Source organism: Corvus cornix, chromosome 5, assembly GCF_000738735.6.
Source record: "Corvus cornix cornix isolate S_Up_H32 chromosome 5, ASM73873v5, whole genome shotgun sequence".
In the NCBI taxonomy this organism is placed as follows: Eukaryota; Metazoa; Chordata; class Aves; order Passeriformes; family Corvidae; genus Corvus; species Corvus cornix.
In genome coordinates, this window is record NC_046335.1 from 16,765,363 (window position 1) to 16,785,401 (window position 20,039).

At 41.2% G+C, this 20,039-nt stretch overlaps 2 protein-coding genes across 2 annotated transcripts in view; one reads left to right on the forward strand and one right to left on the reverse strand.

Moving 5' to 3' along the window:
- The window catches only part of NRDE2 (NRDE-2, necessary for RNA interference, domain containing), a 30,597-nt gene extending 26,785 nt beyond the window's left edge, over positions 1-3,812 (forward strand). The window contains exons 13-14 of the mRNA XM_010394068.4: positions 579-650; positions 1,304-3,812. Coding sequence (XP_010392370.3) covers positions 579-650; positions 1,304-1,429 — 198 coding nt within the window. The 3' untranslated portion in view covers positions 1,430-3,812. The remainder of the gene's footprint in view (positions 1-578; positions 651-1,303) is intronic.
- Positions 3,813-4,873: 1,061 nt separating this feature from the next.
- PSMC1 (proteasome 26S subunit, ATPase 1) lies at positions 4,874-13,560 on the reverse strand. Its single transcript, XM_039552336.1, has 11 exons — positions 13,503-13,560; positions 13,073-13,126; positions 12,137-12,233; positions 11,617-11,741; positions 10,948-11,133; positions 10,624-10,752; positions 9,626-9,722; positions 9,245-9,434; positions 8,051-8,202; positions 5,887-6,041; positions 4,874-5,172 (listed from the first exon to the last, which is right to left on the reverse strand). The coding sequence occupies exons 1-11, from the start codon at positions 13,503-13,505 to the stop codon at positions 5,038-5,040; spliced, it is 1,323 nt and encodes a 440-aa protein (XP_039408270.1). The 5' UTR covers positions 13,506-13,560; the 3' UTR covers positions 4,874-5,037.
- Positions 13,561-20,039: the final 6,479 nt, after the last annotated feature.

A 20,039-nucleotide genomic window follows, 5' to 3' on the forward strand; every position in this document is an offset into this window, starting at 1 on the left:
CAAAATATTTCTTCACAGGAGATTGTAATTATTTCTACCTGTAACTGGGATGACTGAAGCTAAGGGACTGTTCAGTACTCTGACCTCTGCTGCCTTTCTCAACTTCATGATAGCTGTGTGCTCTGTACTTGTATCACATAGTTAAATGGGTGCTTTGAGGAAGAAGTTTTAACTCCTTCCAGACAGTTGCTAATTTTTCATATCCATTTTTGTATGGAAGGAAGTTCAGCTGTACCAAACTGCTGCTGAGTAAGAACACGTATGTACACGATTTGCACTGCTGAGTATTACTGTCAAATCTAGGCAAAGGCACTGACTTGAACTGAAATACTCAGCAGAGGCTCTTTCTGTGAGTCCTTGTTCTCCTACTTGTCTTTAAAGTAAAGCCCTGAAACTCCTTTAAGATGTCAGAGGAGTGTAACCTGACAAATTGCATAGCTACCACAGTGTATAGTAAAAAGGAGTTCACAACAGAAGAACACTGAGCTTTTCAGCAATCATTTCTTTCTCTCAAAAGTAATTGTTTCAATATTTCAGCTATTACTGCACTAAAGTATGAACATTTTTTTATCACACAGGCTTCACTAGGAAAAAAAGAAAAAAGTAAAGGGTTGTTTTATAAAGCCCTTCAAAACTGTCCTTGGGCAAAGGTAAGCACAGAAAACAGGTAAACTTGTCATCATACTTTAATATTTGAAGTTCTGTATTTGAAAAAAAAAGTTAATCTTTAGTAGTTGTTGTAAGGACTTAGATGCAAATGAAAGGAGAGGTTTCTGAGGAAGTAATGTTAGGATTTTCTGCAAGTAAGAGATGCATCTTAAATGGAAACAGGGTCAGTAGTCAGTGCTGTTTGTGTTTCAGGACAGGCAGGTGTTGCATTGAGGCACAGCAGTAGTAAATCCTGTGTGATCTAGAAATGACTGAGCCTTTCAGACTTTTGTCATGAGCATGGTAGTATCAGAAATACACAGCCAAATAAAAAATTATTTATGTAATAATATATAAAATTATTTAGGAGAACCTGCAACTCCTCAGGTAATGTCTGTATGTGCTGCAAATGCTCCAGTGCCTCTTGACCTCCATTTTATCTTTTTGAATGAAGTTATTTAGTAAGAGTTGGAAAAGACTTGCTTAAACATCTACTTGGCTGTCACTTTAGAGTACTAATCCTGTTTGTATTACTTTAAAGAATACTTATATAAGAATATTTATGTTCTTGCTACAGAGTTGTTGCTGTTCACATATTTATACTGTGTTTCTTGCTAGAAAGGTTGCACAGAAAATGTTCTTGTTGTCTTTCCAGGTACTTTATATGGATGCTGTAGAGTATTTCCCTGATGATCTGCAAGAGACGCTCGATCTAATGACTGAAAAAGAATTGAGAGTGCGGGTACCTATGGAAGAGCTGGATCTGCTACTAGAGATTTAAAAGAAGATTGTAGCAGAGCAGAAAAAGTACAGAGGCTACTTCCAGAGCTAACAATTAGATCCATCTTTTTTCATCCAGGAACTCTGTTGGGACTTGGGTACTATGTACTTGATATTTTTTTGTTGTTGTTAAATCTTTTATATAAATTCCTATCAAAATGGAGTTCTACCTGCAAGTATTCTGGAATCAAGAACTGCAATTTGCCTACAGTAATGGATCCATTTCTCTGAAGTATTGCTGACTCCCACAGAAGGATACCCTCTTTAAATAGCCTCCTGTTGAAAGTTGCCTGCATTTCTTATTCTGTTGTTTGAAATTACATTCCCTAGGGTTCAGAAGAGGTTCAGTACATGCCAGCTATGACTTGGTGAGCAGCACAGGAAATAAACATCTGCCAAATGGATGCTCCATTGTCCTCCAGTTGGCAGACTTCAGTAATTTCCTTCAGCTTGGTATGCCTGGTAACTACCCAGTCAAACAGCCATTACATCTGTACATTACAATCTGTATATACACTGTGAGTAAAAAGTAAATTTTTTGTTTGAGCAGGCACCTGTTTTGCTGTGCTTTGACAGATTACTATTTTAATATAAATATTTATGAAAAGTATACCTGAATATTTGAAAATTCAAAAGTAACTTGTTTTTCATTTTTTAATTTAATAGAACTCTGAGTGTATTAAAAATGAAAATGTGTCCGTAATGCATCTCTGAGCAGCTCACTTCTAAACAAATTTTTGTAATTGATTACTTGCCTTTGACCCAAATCCAGGCAATTGTCGTAAGAGAAGTGGAGGTTTGATCTGTACTTGATTCTCATCAAAGAAGGCCCAGTCTTCTATGATTGTTTAAAAAGCAGTTTATATTCCAGGAGACTTTAAGCAAGCTCCTAGAGAAGTAATACGAAATGTGGTAACAATTTAAAGATACAATTATGTTATACATTTATTTTGTAAGACAGAATATGCTGAAATATGGAAAGGACTGTTTAGCTAAGAAACTGGATTTTCATCTGAAACAAGCATACCTGCAGCCACTGAATACCCAAAACTGCTTCAGAGGCTTTTCATGAGAAAACTAATTGTCACTAGCAGCACTAAAGCAATTGGGATCATCCAGCAGGTGAGATCTGGTTACACATGAAACTATGTCTGGACAAAGATGTACAACTTCTGGCTTCGGTTTGCCACCATGATACAAGATACAATACGTTTTAGTTCAGGCTGCATTTCATTTATTCCTTTCTAAAATTTTTTTAAATATTGCAGGGAGTGTATATAATTTTAAATGATATTACAGCACTTCTGAAGAGCCTTATAATATTGATGTAGTTACAAGTGATGCTGGTTTTGCTGTGAAAGTAATTGATTAGACTTTGTGAAAAATAATATAGTTTATTTTTAAAATCTATACTTCCTACAAAAATGACAGAACTCCTGAATTGGAGGTAGAAGTTACTCTGTACCCTGAACAGTAACATGACAAATTATGCCTGTGTTTGTTTATGCTTTCCCATCACAGCAGAATGCCATTTCCTCTAAAGCCCTGAAAGGGCCATGGAGAAGGGAGAGGCTTGATTGTGCTGCTGCCCAGGTTGGGAGGGAAAGATCATCTGGTCCAACCTTTTGTGGGACAAGTAGCCTAGATGAGATTAACTAGCTCTCTTTCCAATCACATTGGAAAACTTCCAGTGATGACTTCTGTATCCATCACTTTTTTCTTCCATGCATCCTGTCCCAAGTCCTTTCCTTTGCACAGTTTCTCCCAAAGCAGCAGCTGGGCTGTTTCCTTCATTTGAATGGTCAGAGGCTTCCTGGAGCAAGTCCTGCTTTTTAATTCAGACTCCAGTAGCTTTCCTGTCCTTGTGGGGAATATACTTGCTGTTCACTTTCTCCTGATATTTATTACTTTTGTCTTGATGTTCAAGTTCAGAAACTTTGGTCCAAGTGGTAGAAGTAATTCTGCTGCAAAAGCTTAAGAACTGAATTTTCAAACGTGTATGTTTTTCAGTTCCTGTGGTGGCAGACAGGGTACTAGAACAGAGTCCTTGGGTTCATTTAATGCAGTGCAGCTGCTCTTCAGGGACCTGAACCCACCTCTTTGTGGCTGTTGCTTTGAGCCAGCAGTAACAGCCCTGTCCCAAATAAGAAGTGCCTTGCTTGCCACACATGTCATAAAGCTCTTCACCCTCGAGCAATGATGAGATCAACTGCCATGATTAGAAAGTGCAACAAAATCCCTAGCTTTTTGTGGCCTTTCCAAGAACACAGATCTCCTAAGGTTTGTAAGAATGGGTAATAAAACTTGTTTTTCTAGCTCCAGATGAAAAACAATTCTATTTCAGGGTTTCTGTCATCCAGGTTAAATAAAGGGCTCCATTCATCTGTAGGGTTCATTTTTAACAATGGGCTACATAATTTTTACACAGAAAAATAGAATCCCTTGGCCCTGCTGCTACCACTGTTGTTGGAGCACTGGCAGTAAGCAAAGGCATTGCTCTGGGTATAACTCTCCACTGTCTGTTACTGGTCTGTGTTTGCTCCCACAGAAATTTCCCAGAACAAAGACTGCATGTTGCATAACTGGTTTGCATGTGGAACTTTTGTATAAAGATCACATGTACAACATTTGGAAATTAATTAGAACTTGGCAAACCCTTTACAGAAGTGTACTACCCAGGATACTTCATAAGGAGTATATGCATGACTACAGCTGCTGAGCCAACACACATCCAGCCCCCATGGGAATGGAGCTGCACAGATTTGTGTAGAGGGGAAGAATTCAAGGTTATGCTGTAGAACACCAAGCATGGGATGTGTAGTTAAGAGTTTCTCTGTGCACATCTGCTGCATGACAGACCTGGCACCTCTAGCGCTGGGGCTGGTGCCTTATGAGCACACATGTCCTGCCTTGGGAAGCATGGTGCTCCTATGTTGGTTCCTTTCAGAGACATTCTCTAGCTTGGATACTTACATAATGAACTGTAACCTTTTTGGGAAAAACAAATTTATAATCTTACAAGTACCCTGTCCAAACATGTTTTGATGTTTAAGGTAAGATTACTAATGAGCATCCATCTTTCTCTCTTAAAAGCTGCAAGTGCTAGAGATGGGTACCTTTAAATTGTACTCAGTGTTACTCAGGGTTGCACACTTGTTGATTTTTGTGTATAAATGACTGATGACAATGAGGTTACTTAAAAGTCACTTGTCCTAGTTAGCCCCTAAAAAAAGATAAAAGAAGGTAATCAAGAACAACAGCAATTCTAGAGTAGTTGTAACAGACTGCCATGCCTCAGGAGAGTTGGGGCACCTGCACTGCTCCCTGCCCCATGTGGTGTGGGTCGCTGAGACAAGCACTCTTGGGGCGCCAGCATTTGTTCTTGAAAGTAAGTCAGAGAATACAACAGTTCCATGTAAACAGCAGGACTTTGCCACCAAAACGGTTCAATTCAAATAAATGTTTTATTGGGAGGTGAAGAGTTACACTGACTGAAAACTCACAGCCCACCAGCTTTCAACCTGTTCATGAATGCAAACTAGCTGTGTGGTTTTACAAGACTCTCATCAACACAGAGAGTTCTGTATAGTTCCCAAAGAGACAGATGACTTAAAGATACAGTCCCTCAGGGGTTCCCTCTTGCTTTTTATAGAGAACGTTCTCTTTAGACTTTTTGAAATCTTCATTTGTTACTTTCATTCTCCGTTCCCTCAAAGCCATCAATCCAGCTTCTGTACAAATTGCCTGCAACACAGAAAGCAAGAATAGTTACAGGTTCTTTGCACCCCCTTCAAGCCACACCCTCAAAGGCAGCTGCATCTTCCTACTGCTCTGGTAACTGTAGAAGTGAGGAGTGTTAACAAGATCTACATTCTTAAATTTGATACTGTTCTGTAGAACTGAAGCAGGCTGGATAAAAGCAGATGAGTGTGTCCAAAAGGACAGAAGTAGTCAAGAGTTACACATCCCTGACAGAAAGGCAGCTTTGTAACAACAGTAATTTCCCCTGTTCAAGGAAAGACATGCCCAGATGTGTGATCCTTCTACAGGGATGTGAGGGTTGTGTCATCTTGGTTTGAGCTCAAGAGTGTGGTAACTGTAGCAAGGCCTCTATCGGCTTTAAAAAGAGCAGACTGGGTATGGCTGAAGCTTCCTAATAAACAGTTACATTTTTATCTGCTTGCAGCCTAGTCCCTAAAAATGCTACTTACCCTGCACTATCTTAAGTAACGTTTAAGATACCTCGCACAAGAGTCCATATTCTCCTTAGAGTTTCTACTTTGCTACTTTAAAATTTCATATTCAGATAACACAGGTACATACTCTTACCACCACAAGCTACCTCACAATTAGGATTTTGATGATTTCCCATCTGTAAAGCAGAGCAAATAAAAAGATGCAGCAAAAATGAGATTTGATTTTTGCATTGAAGTATAAACAATGGTGATGTGCACTGACCTTAATATCTGCACCACTGAGATCATCTTTTGCCATAATCAGCTCATCCAAAGTCACATCATCTGCCAACGTCATCCTACTTGTGTGAATCTGAAAGATTCGTTTCTTCGTCTTCTCATCAGGTAGAGGGAACTCTATTTTCCTATCAATACGTCCTGTGGAAAAGAAAAATTCAGTCTTGGATTTTTTGCATGCAGCCGTTGGAAAGAGCAGGAAGAACACCTGACGGGTTTGACTGACAGTAACTGCTAAGCTGCAGCGTGTCCAGAGAAGGGCAATGGAGCTGGTGAAGGGTCTAGAGCACAAGTCACATGAGGAACATCGGAAGGAATATCTGGGGATGTTTAGTCTGGAGAAAAGGGAGCTCAGGGGTGACCTTATCACCCTCTACAACTACCTGGAAGGAGGTTGTAGCCAGGTGGGGGTTGGTCTTTTCACCGAGGAAACAGGTCAAGAGAAAATGGCCTTAAGTTCACATGGGGAGGTTTAGGTTGGATATTAGGAAAAATTTCTTCATGGAAAGGTTTGTCAAGTATTTGAACAGGCCACCCAGGGAAGTGGTGAAATCACCATCCCTGAAAGTGCTCAAAAGAGGTGTAGAAGTGGCACCTGGGGACATGGCTTAGTGGTGGACTTGGCCATGTTAGCTTAATGGGTGGACTCAATGATCTGAAAGGTTCTTTCCAACTTAAACAGTTCTATGATTCTTCCTGCCACAATGAATCATGACTTGGAGTAGAAAGTGAGGTCAGACTATTTGCAATGAACAGGAAGTTACTGAAGCTGAAAGATACCATGCTGCTGAAACAGCCTGTCATTGCAGGGAAGAGACCCCTCACCTGGGAAACATGAGAAACCTTCCTTGAGTCGTATATAAATACAAAAAATTGCACTGTCTCAGTACAGGGAAGTGTTAAAGAAATACTTAGGTTCTTGTAATATATTTTATTCTACACTTAGCTTACATTTAGCTCTGACCTTTAATTTTCTGCTGCATACGCACACAGAGAAGATAAATCACTGTGCCAACTTTAATAACTCGCCCTATTAAAAAAAAACCTAAAAAACAAACAAAACCAAAACCAAACTGAGGAAGAAAGGTTTTGCAAAAATAGTTGGAAGTTGCTACTTGCTGTTTCCTCTATGTCAGTAGGGACTCTGCATGTTCTGGTACCTGTTGTTTCAACTGAGCAATCTTTTAAAATGTGTTTTCCATCTTCAGATCCCTCCTTTTTTTCTTTACAATGCCTTTTCTGAAGAGGGTGATGGTACCTCATAACACAATCCAGATTATCATAAATCCAGACAATGGTAAATCAGTCCATCGAGCTGCTCTAAGTGCCCTGGTTGCTTCAGCAGTAGTTGTAATTTAAATACCTGATACACAGGTGTAGGAAGCTTCCTTCCAACAACTTCCAGATCATCTTAGCTCTCTTTCAATACTGGCATAGTATTATCTCCTCTGTATTCTAACAGCACTAGGTCTGACCTGAAGGGTCTAAAGCTAAATGATGACAAAACCAGACCAAACACACACCTCAGCAACTTCATACCATGGAAGTATTTCAGCTTATTCCATTGATCTCTGTGTTGTTTTCTACCTTCCAATTTAACAGACACCACAGACATACTGTGCCTTGGTACATTTTTAGTGGTCATTTGGAAATACTACCTGGGGGCCTGCTCAGTATGTAACACACGCATCTCCCTCACTCATCCCCCAAATGGCAGGAGTGTGCCAGGTCAGTAAGGAGCAGCCTGCATTCCTTGCACCAGAATCCAGGCTGTCTCTGGTGAGGCTTAGGCTCTCACTCCCAAAACACAGGTGGCGCTGCCCTGCCTTCCCCAGCTGCTGCAGGTGTGCTGCTGCTGCACACAGCCTCCCTTAATAATTACTTAAAATGGCTGTGCCATCTTAATAGAAAAGAAGAATATTCAAATTGCTTATGTATATGTAAAGAAATTAACAAGTTTCTTCTCTCCCAAAGATTTTTCTATTTAGAATCTTGTGAATGGGTTCTGATTTTAACAGATGCAGCAGCATACATGAGAAGGTGAATAAGGACAAACTTGCAGTCTTTTTACCAGCCTGTGTTTGTCAAGTTAAGACAAGTCCTTTCACACAAAAAGTGGCTTAAGCATACACAGCAGGGAAGTCCCTTACCTGGTCTAATTAAAGCTGGGTCCAGTGTTTCTATTCTGTTTGTAGCCATGATAACTTTAACATCCCCCCGAGAGTCAAACCCATCCAGCTGGTTCAGCAGCTCCAACATCGTGCGCTGGATCTCTCTCTCACCCCCTGAATTTGAGTCATACCTTGAAGAAAAAAAAGCATAGTCAGAAAAAGCACTATGTAACTGCCAAAAAGGTATAAACAAAAGGGGGAGAAAAGTATTTTGTCTGTAAACATCCGTAAGAGATTTAAAAAAAAATTAATGTTTATCCATATAAACAAAATGCAGGTTTTCAGAATCATGTTGTGACAGCTAGGGAAGTAAAGAGACACTGAACTATTTTTGTAGTTGGGGAATGTAACAGCCATCATGTGAAGGAAATCTGTTCTTTTTCTATGTTTGTTATTTATTTGGAAATATCTTTTCCCCACCTAATAAAGTTAACATAAAAAAGGGAAAAACTTAATTCTTAAAAGCACAGACATCCATACATAAGGCAGCAGCTGGTACTTTGGGCTAGTGGCACTTTGGGCTTATACTGGCACTTCGAGCTAGTTGCCATGTAGTAAACATGTATGAACACCTTTTTATTTATTTAAAGAACACTGACTACTTTAAAGACTATTTGCATTAGACAGTTCCAACAAGCCTAAAGAATTTTTGAAGTAATACAGTTTGGATATGGGCTGAACAAGAGTTTAGTGTGGCACAAGCAATGCTTCTCCATGACATACACTGTAACTTTCTGTAAAATCCTCTCAGCGCATAAGTATTTAGTCACCTACTCGAGAGGGAAACAACAAATGGATATATTCTATATTAAATATTCTGCTTTACTGTTGGATTACTAAAGCCAATTACTGTATATGGACTTGCAGCTAGAGGACCCCATATACACAGTGTCTCTGGTTTTGACACTCTCTCTTAGAGATTCTGCCATGTAGCAAGACAACAGAGGTTGTCTCTGGTCATGTCTATTTAGTATGAAAAGGCTGTGATATATTGTGTTTCCATGGAAATTATTTGAAGTGTTACTTGTTACAAATGCTTACATCAAAACAGTATATGCAAATGGTAGCAGAGCAAAGAAACTGAGTCTCAGTACAGTTACAAAAGAAGTGTTTCTAGTAAAGCTTTGGTTGTGCTGGCAATCCCTATGTGTGAAGCGGAGCTCACAACTGCACCTCTTTGTACCGATGGCATCAATTTCATCAATGAAGACGATGGATGGGGCGTGCTCCTCAGCCACACGGAACAGCTCGCGCACGAGCTTGGGGCCGTCACCCAGGTACTTCTGGATGAGCTCCGAACCAACCACTCTCAGGAAGGTTGCTGAAGTTTGGTTTGCCACTGCTTTGGCGAGTAAAGTTTTGCCTGTTTTCAGTTGGAAAGAAATATTGTAATTAGTTTGCAGAGAAAGGAAAGAAAAAGAGAAGGAAAAAAGTGCCTTAACAAAACAGTTGTATGAAATTTGTGACAGACTTGGCAATGCTTTAAATACTAACAAAGTGTAAATTATTTTACTTGCGTTATCTCAGCACAAGTGTTAAGTAACTGTAAAATACCTGTCCCAGGTGGGCCATACAGAATGACTCCTTTGGGTGGCTTTATACCCATCTCTTCATAATATTCAGGGTGGGTGAGAGGAAGCTCCACAGACTCCTGCAGCGTAAGAAACACAAACGTGTTTTTATAAGAGTGAGTGGTCTCCAACAAAGATCTGCAGGGATCTTCAGAACAGCAATAATGAAAGCAGTAAAGGCAAAAAGAACCTAACTGATTTCAAGCCAGACCTTAAAAAGCACGGCTTTCTGGTGCATCCATTTCAAAGGCAGACTATTACTCTATCTGCACAGGTCTTCCTATTGTTTCCACTTGATGTGTGGTAGAGCGGCAGTGAATGTTCCCCCTCCTCCATCCTCACTGCATCATCCCAAATTTAGAACCCTGAACCCCAAACACTCATGGATGACCTTGGGGCCAGGGAACCCTTTATGAAAAGATGCTTTCTATAAAGAGTTACCAGATACTACAGATCAGTATTTTAAGAGCATTTGTGTTTTTAGACCCCTACCCAGAAAAATAGGGTCAAGTTTTAGCAAGGTTCCGATAGAGTTCTGCTGGTAGGGAAGAAACCAACCAACCCAACCCACCCCAACCAAACAACAAACAAATGCAAAAAAACCCCAATCAATCTCCGTCAGAGACTAAATCTTTAGACTGCACAGCATCAGACACTCAAAATAACCTCTGCAGTTTTTACAATTTAACTTTCATCTTACAACAATTGAAACTCTACATGTTGCAAAGTAGTAAGCTATTAGAGAGATTTTATGAGCGCTGGGCTCTATGGGTTCCTGAGCGACTGTGAAAGGTTCTTGTGCACACAGCCCCTGGTGACCCACTTAAAAGACTGAGGTCCACAGGTCTGCCAAGTGAACTCTAATGAAGAAATGCCCCACAGAAAGACAAAGGACACCACTACAGGAACAGCAGCCAGTCCTGCTGTTTCCCTTAGCTCCTAGCACAACAGCTACATTTGTAAATGAGTACAACTGAGTACCTTGATTTCTTGAATTTGGTTGTCAAGGCCACCAATGTCAGCATACGTTTCTTGAGGAGCTTTCTCTACTTTCATCACAGTCACTAAAGGGTCTGTGTCATCCATCAGAACTCCTATCACAGCATGAACCTAATTCAAGAATTAAGAGTTGTCAAAGAAGGCAAGCAGGATTATTAATACAAGCTGAAGTCTCATCCCTATGACCGCCTATTTAGGTGTGTGAAATAAACAGCATTCTCTCTCTTGTGGTCTTCAGAAAAAAAAAGACCAGTTAAAAACAGTACAAGAACTTGCAAGAAACTTCATTTTATAAAAACAACTCACCTTATGATTTAGCAAAACAGAGCAGCCTGGCTCTAGCAGGTCCTTGTCCACAAAAGACAGAATACTGACATAGTGTTCTGATCCCACTGATGTGGACACAATTGCGTGGTTGTCATCAATGATCTCCTCCAAGGTACCCACCGACATGGGTGTTCCTCTCAGATCATCCACCTTGGATCGTTCTTCCTGTTGTCAAGAAGAATCCAAGAAACAACTGAACAACACAGCCAAAACATTCTTGTACAACACTGGCTCAACAACTCAGACACAACATAGCAGAACCAGTCTTTCTTATTGTTGTTTCACTGCCCCAAAAGGCATAACAGCAGAGGTCAGTAACAAAATCCACTATTATTTTAGTCCTACCCTATAGACACTATTTATGTGGATGTAAATAACTAGAATCTTCTTTCACTGTTGATGGGTATCTGGGAGCTGCACTTTGATAGAGCATTAAGAAAATGAAAACTCATGTGGCTTCATCTGTAGTGATCTGTGCTTGGTCTAAAACAATTTAGCCAAATAATGAGGAATTGCGATAAACCTGATATGTTTGCATCAACTTGCACACTGATGGCACTTTATTTCCACTGCTTTGGTATGAAGTAGTTCACATTAATTAAGAGCATTTCCTGTAACATTAGAAGTAACAGTTCATTCAAACCTCACCTCTTGTTTTTCTTCCAAAGGTTTCATCTGTTCTTGATTTCTGATAAATTCTTCCTCCATTAAGAGGTAATCTTTAATTCTCTCCAATTTCAACAACTTGAGTCTGCACTGTGTGTGAGGAGTCACTGTAACCAAAGCAGAATCACAGTATTTTAGAGCAAGTTTGACATGGTACCAACTAATCACTAATTCATTACTAGAAATCCTGCTTTATTTTCCTCACAGTAACTTCTACCTTACTTGTACCACTGTAATTCCAGGTGAAAAACAGATTTAATGTTTCCCTTGCATTCTTCCTCAGTTTAATTTCTCTCTCTCTCTTACCTGGGAATTCAGGGGCTGCATCTTGCAAAACAATAATCTTTATTCTATGGAGGGCTTTTCTACGTTAATTAAAAACAAAACTATATTTGACTTTGTGTCAGTGACCTCCACAGAGCCAGATCTTGAGGAGAGAAGAGCTCTGCACTTCCCAAAAAGCGGACAGTCCGCAGCTCTGCAGGGGAGGAAGAATGCTTACCCAGGGGGAGTTTGCTGGCAGCATCTGGTCCCTTAGTCTTCTTCTTCTTTTTCCCCACTCTGGTAGGAACTGGAGGTTCATATTTCTTCTTCTTATCCTTATTCATAAAAAGAATTCCATAAGAAGACAAAGAAATCAGGATAATAACAAAGAAACAACACACACAGGTGTTAAGTGCACAGACTAAAAGAGAGCTCAAGGTGAAAGACTCCATAACAAAACTTTCTCCTTATGATCTGTAGCGAGAAGCCCAAAAGAAATATGACTCTTGTTTCTCAGGAAAGTTGAAGAATTTCTTCTCCTGCTTATTTTACACCCCTCTTTCTAATTTAGACTTCTGCCAGTTTTCAGGGAGTATAGACCATGGAAGGCTCAAGACTGAAGTAAATCACAAACAAAACGAATAGATGAGACAATAAGGAAAATATTGAATCTCCACCCTTCTGCTGCACTCTAATCAGTAAGTAACACACATTCAGTTTCCCAGCCTAGACACTGCTTGCTGTGTACACTGTACTTCCAGCTCCAAATAAGACCAGAGAGGCCTCTGATGTCCCACAATGTGAAGTACAGACCTATTGCAGATCATTGTGTGGTATCACTTTCAAGCCAATAACAGTTCCTTTAGTGACAGCTTGAAGGCAACTAGTCTTTCCTAACCCTGACACATTTATACTTCTATTTTTTTAAAAAAACATGTCACCGTCAAGAAATTTCAGATTTTCTTAAGCTCCCTTTTCTATTTATGAACAACAACTGTTTTCCCCAATGTGCACCCAGTAAAGACATTCATCAGAACCAGCAAGAGTGTAATTTTATGCAGTTCCAAATACAAGAATAACAAAAAAAAGTAAATTAAAAAAGCTTACTGCAGCCAGGCTCCAAAGCAACACACTTGTAGTTCATTCTGTAAGTATTTATTTGGGTTTCAGTTACCTTGTCATCCTTCTTGCTACCACCAGGACCATGTCCACCACTCTGACTTTGACCCTAGACAAAAGGTAAAAAACAAACGAAAAACCCTAAATATGTGTACAGTTCTATAAATCGAGAAGCCTATGGGCAATTCCACGTACAGAAATCCCATAACTGGATTTCTCCTATCTAAACAAAGCGATAACATATTCCAACTTATTGTCCAAAAATAAAAAGAAGTGTCCCGCCCGGCCCGGCCCCACCGCCCGCGCTCCCCCCCTCGCCGGGCCGCCGGCCTGGAGGCGCCGGCGGTGACTCCGCAAAACGCCGGGCGCTGGCGGCGGAGCCTGAAGGGGCTCCCGTTGGGCGCCGCAAGCAGAGCCGCGCTGTGCCCCCCCGAGGCCGCCGCTCCGGTGCCGTCCCGGGCCGGGGCTGCCGGGGCCGCTCTCACCATCGCCGCGACCGCCCGGAAGCGCCCCGCACCGCACGCTACGGGCCACGGCGGCCCGCGTCACTACGGGCAGCGGCGAGGGACAAGCGAGCGGGCGGGGCCGAGCGCGGGTCCCCGGCAGCCGCGCGCCTGTGGTGCCGGCAGCGGCCGACAGAGGGCGCCATGTGCCCGCGGTGTGTGTGTGAGGGGCGCCGTGACCCCGCGGTGTCGGTGAGAGGGTGTAAGGGTGGGGGGGTGTGTGTGTGTGTGAGGGTGTAAGGGTGGGGGGTGTGTGTGTGAGGGTGTAAGGGTGGGGGGGGTGTGTGTGTGTGAGGGTGTAAGGGTGGGGGGGTGTGTGTGAGGGTGTAAGGGTGGGGGGTGTGGGTGTGTGTGTGAGGGTGTAAGGGTGGGGGGGTGGTGTGTGAGGGTGTAAGGGTGGGGGGGTGTGTGTGTGTGTGAGGGTGTAAGGGTGGGGGGGTGTGTGTGAGGGTGTAAGGGTGGGGGTGTGGGTGTGTGTGTGAGGGTGTAAGGGTGGGGGGTGTGTGTGTGTGTGAGGGTGTAAGGGTGGGGGGGTGTGTGTGAGGTGTAGGGTGGGGGGTGTGTGTGTGTGAGGGTGTAAGGGTGGGGGTGTGTGTGAGGGTGTAAGGGTGGGGGGGTGTGTGTGTGTGTGAGGGTGTAGGGGTGGGGGTGTGTGTGTGTGTGAGGGTGTAAGGGTGGGGGGGGGTGTGTGTGTGAGGGGTGTAAGGGTGGGGGGTGTGTGTGTGAGGGTGTAAGGGTGGGGGGGGTGTGTGTGTGTGTGAGGGTGTAAGGGGGGGGCGGTGTGTGTGAGGGTGTAGGGGTGGGGGGTGTGTGAGGGTGTAAGGGTGGGGGGGGTGTGTGTGTGAGGGCGTAAAGGGGGTGTGTGTGTGTGTGTGAGGGGCGCTGTGACCCCGCGGTGTCGGTGAGAGGGGGTGGGTGTGTGGGGGTGTCAGGGGCACAGAACTGAAGAAGAGTGGCAAATCTTCATGCCTTATATTTGAAGTTACAGGGTTTTTTTTCCTAGACCTGATCCTTCCTTCCACCTCTTGTATCAGCTAGTCAATATAAAAACATATTATTTTTGTGTGTGCTGTAAGAATTGTTTTTCTTGTGGGCAGCACTTTAAGAACACGTGTAAAATTTTCAGGAAATCCCTCCCTCCAGAAAAACATAACTTTTATACCTACAATGAGTTCTACTGGTCTGTGGTATTCCTGGGGAAATGCAGCAGAAACTTTCAGTATCTGCTTTTGACATTTTCAAAAGTAAAGCTCAGACTGAACTCAAGCAACGTGCCCAATCCCGGATGAAAGCCACTTTTGGGCCAAGCCTGATTTACACCACTTCTTTGCACCAGAGGTCCCGTCCTTGTGCGGGGCCACAGCAGCTGCTCTGTGCCTGCCTGCCAGAACCAAAGCTCCTGCCTCCTCCTGGGGGATCTTCAGATACTTCGCTGCTTTGGGCTGAAAAGAGCATCGCTATCAGCAGAAAGTTACAGTCAAGATGAGGGCATAGTCTAAAAATACTTACAGCCTGCTCTCACCCAGTTAACCAGCATATAGATTGTATTTGCATCCATCACTGTTTTCAGTGTAAAGATCAGAGCATTTGTGAAAAGAGGCTTCAGTTCACAGCAGTCAGTAGGATGTGGGATTGTTTTGCTTTGCTTTGATATTGTTTTTCTTTCACACTTTCTCTAGAATTCCTGTCTGAGTAGGGAACGTTATTAATTATTAATGTAACTGGCTGAGCTGTGTAGAAAGGTGTGAGGTTTTGATAATTTACTTTGGTTTGGTTCCATTTTTTCACAAGGGTTACTGTTGTGCACTGTGGATTTAATTTGAGTTTTCTATTGTTTTTATCATTTTATGAATTACCTGCCTTTTTGTTACAGTATCAGCTGTTCTGTAACTTTTAAGGACATTGAAATGAAATTAAATACAACAGGTGTTCTTTGCTTTAATAACATTCATTTTTTGGAGTTTACAGTCTTACAGAATTGCATCTGTATTTCTTTTAACCTTACAGTGTAAAGATGCTAGAACATTCTTTCCATCATGCAATTTTTCCTCACCTTAACCTCCCTTTAGACTCAGACATACCCATATTTATTTCAGATTATACCAGTAATTGGTAGTTCTAGTTATGAGAGAGAATTCTTGTCACTTTTTTCTTAGAAAAGCCTGATTTTAGTGCCGTGTAGCTTTGCAGCCATTTTAACTGAGAGGATTATGGCATAAACTGACCTAAATGGTAAAGGTGTAGGATGAATGTAAAAGCTGAACTTTCCATTTATGAGCTGACAAGACAAATCTGTGACAGCCTATCTGGTTTTGTAGTTTTTATAAGTATTAGGAAATTATGAAATTATAAATATGGCAGCAATAGTAAAATGATGTTGTCAAGATTGTTTCCCAGCTCGTTCACTTAAACGCATACTATGGAACAGCTGTGACAGAAAACATGAACCACAGCAGGGAAATACTGTGTTTGGGGTGATCTGGTTAATGGCTTTCAGTTCTTGGGGTGAATAGTGCTGGCAAACGGGAAATGAAATAGAAATGTGGTTCTCTCACCTGGCTGCTTGCCTTAACTTTGCACATCCAGAATTTTGGTTCGGTTTCAGAGTACAGATAATGTCAAATTAGGAACTTTAAACAATAAATATGTTTAATGATCCAACTGCCTCTGATTTCTAGGGTTATGCTTACTAGAAAAAAAAACCCAAAAGAGTGAGCAGGGGTAACAGGAAGGAACACACAGTCCTTGTTTGTTAAAGATGAACATAGCCTCAGGGGCATCTAAAAGCTCTTCGTATCAAAAAATACCAAGACTTGTTCAGAGAGGGTGGGGTTTTTTGCACTTTGTTTTTAGCTAGTGTTTTCTACCCGTCTTCTTTATTCTGCAGTAAGCTTACTGCTGATCTTTTAGGCATATTGTAAAGCCCCCAGCTCTGTTCCCAGGCCTCTGTGGAGGAAGAGGGCAGCTGAGGGCTGGGGGAATATTGGTCTTGGGATTAGGACATAAAGAGGTTTATTTTCCCTTTGCACATACAGGAAATTACTAGGATTGCTTATGTTGCTGATGTTGATTTGTCTTTCTTAGTATATGTCTAGCTGCCTAGAGCTTTTTATGTTTGCATAAAATGAAATAAACCTACAGATCAGAAAAATATTAATCTTGCTATTGCAGCTACATATAGTGGGTTGCATTTTCAAAAGCTGCAATTTGGACTCCCTCTTTTCATAAATGGGCTTTGAACTTACATCACCTTCAATAAATGAATAAAAATGCAGGGGTTTAAGGACCATTTGGATTTTTTTTAAAGTGTGAATGTGTCAAAGTACCAAATTAACTATTAAGCTTCTCTGCTGCTTACAAGTTATTCGAACAGTTTAGAAGTGGAAGGTATTCCTACCACTTACTAATTGGCAAGTAACAATGTGAAGGATAATTATTAGCATAATACTAATTCTTGTAGGCTCCTCACAGAAACAACTCAGACTAAGGCTTCTCACCTTCTGGAAGGGTCTTTTACTTTACATTGTCTGTCCATGGAACTAGGGACATGACTTTTTAAAATTAAGGTGCTCAAATAAATGCCTGATATAAGGCAACATGATTGCTTCCTCCTTCTCCCATCACCAAGATTCAAATATGATTTTAAAAATAGGAATGTCACTTTCACCTCCAGTGTTTTTCCTGAAGTCTGTACTGTACATTTGAGCCAATTCATTTTCAAAAAGGAGTGGAAGCCAATAAGCTTGAGCCCTAACTACATCAATGTCTCTTAGCTAAAACCCCTTTGATGTGAATTATTGGGTATTCACAAAGATGGCATTCCCTTAGGAAAGATTCACCTGATGTTTCATGACTTGAATCATCAGTCATAAGTTCTCTGGTCTTCCTTGACACCGTGCTGTGTTTCTCAGCTGTGAAGGGCTGTGGTCCTTATGCCTTCCTGGTGTTCTGTGCCTTGCTCCCAGTGTGGATGTCAGCAGCTTCAGCCTCCTCTGGTATGCAGTGACTCTGCTGCATCCCCAGGCGCCAAGAGCTCTCGCCCTGCCTTTGTTTCCTTGCATGTGCTGGCCAGGCTGCTGCCCAAGGGAAGGAATGAAACAGGAAATGAAGGCAGTTTGCTAATTCCTCGTTTCACTGGAGAGCCCAGAGGGATGCCCAGCTTTAGTGCAGCTTCATGGTTGTGAATTAGCACCAAGAGGCGGTAGCAGAGTAGAGGGTAAGGGCTGCAGCCACGAGCTTATCCCCCTAAAACAGCAATGCATGTTCTCACCAGTGAAACCAAAGACTCCAGTGAGATTCTTCTGCTACTCAAATTGAAGCAATTGCCAAGGTGGACAGATTCTACTGTGCATTGGAAAGGAGATGCTAAAATAGAGGAGGAGTCCTTACACTCTTACTCCCCAAACAATTTGAAAACTACATTTTCTGCATGGCTAGAAATAATCTGGATGAACTTCATGTTCTTGGATATGCCATCCTCCATTTACACAATCTTAGTTGGCATTTATTATATTCCTAAACATATTTATGCATAGTTTACTGTTGTGAAATTTTATTTCTTGGCAGCAACCACATTAGAGCAATGTTTAGGTATACTAAAAATTAATTGTCTTGACAGCATTAGCTATGGACTTGCTTTGAAGCTTTGATTACTACAGTATTGTTTAGAACAAGGTCAGATATGAAAGGTTTCTGAGACTATTCTTTAAAAGTAGCTGATGCACTTAATTTTAACAATAACTTTAAGATTTTAAGAGGTTTATTATTTAAGCTCAGCGTATACTGTAGAATTTTCTTTGAAAACAGAATTAAGTTTTTTTTCATCCACATGGAAAGGCAGTATCTTACTGGACACATGAATCTTAACTCTCCACTGAGAGGGAGGGCTATGAAGGGTAACTTAGGAGACTGTTAAGTGTCACAAACCACCTAAAGAGATTGTATAAAAACAGTAGCTTTTATACAGGGGCTGCACATGTTTCTTTGGTTTTCTTGGCCATATACTTTGGAGCACACTGTGCCATCAGGTCAGCATGCACTGGTCTCTGGAAGGCTGCAGGGCTGGGCAATGGAAACAGGAAGGACTATTCCCTAAACATGGAGCTTCTGCACAGGGTGGACGAGGTTGGTGTTGTCAGCCAGAGTAACTTCCATGCTGCAGTGTATAAACCTGTTCCTTGTTATCTGCTGGCTCTTCTCTAAGAGCTGCAAGTACAAGCATTTTTTGTCATTTTAACATATTTATTTTTCACTTTTAAAGTAAATAAGTTGGGGTCATGGTTTAGTGGTGAAGGTGACAGTGCTGGGTTATCAGTTGGACTCAATGATATCAAAGGCTTTTTCCAATCCTAATGATTCTATGATTCAAAATTAGCTAAAATTTCTAAACAGTATGGCATTAATGAAACTGGTTTTAGTTTAAAAAGCAAGTACAATGAGTTGACAATGTTGAAGTTTTATCTCAGGCTTTCTTTGAGTAATTAATTGTAACCAACCCTTGCCATAGTCTTACTTTTGGGGGAAAAAAAAAAAACCCACAAACATTTTGCAAAGAAAAATGTCAAAATGTCCAACCAGATATCCCTAATTAGCTTTGGAAAGAAGTGACATTTTTGTCCACTTTCCAGATTAACAACTACTTTAAATAAAGTTGAGCAAGTCTGGTTTTGGTTCTGTAGCCAAAAGGACCAAATTTGATATATCAAAGATTTATCTGAAGGGCAAATGATGCCAAGTTGAATGGAATAGAAAAAACAATTTCAATCTGCAAAGGGCACAGTAATTCAGACATACTGTTACAGTTGAAGAAAGGTATTGCACTAAAAGGTATGTATTTGAGAGAGGGAAATCAGGAAATAAGGAAAAATTACCAACTGCTGAATAGCAAGAATCATAAGGAAATAGAAATATGTTTGTTTCTTAGCTTAATAATTATTAAGGAGACAGCTGAGCAGTACAGCAAATGATTACTCTCAGAGCTGTACTAATCACACTGTGCTTCAGTGTAAACAGGATGGCGTAACTTCACCTTTCTGCTCTAGGGGGTGAAGTGTGCTGGGCATGTTGTAAAGCATCTGTCCCATCCTGCTTACCTGCTGGCTGTGGCAGGTGTTGATTAGTGCCACAAGTGATATGTTTAATTTCTCTGCAGTATCTATTCATTTGGATAGCTCACCTGAGTTTCTGGCTACTGACCCATCTGCACATCATATCCTGCACAAATATCCTGCTGATATTTGTTGGTGTCGTGGTCTGATTACCACTGAAAAGCAGACTTCTTGGAGCAGAAATTATTTGGAACTAGAGAAGCAAAATTCAAAGTATCTGAAGTGCACAGATGCTTTCAAAAAATTTTGGTAATAAAATCCTTGGGAGTCTTTCCATGCTGTAGCGAAGTCTGGCACCTTGAAGATTGTTTCATACATGTTTTCAGAATACTGCAGATCAAGTCATTTTATTAAAAATTATGTTTATAATATCCTATGCCTTTATGTTTATAATATCCTATGCTCTCATTTG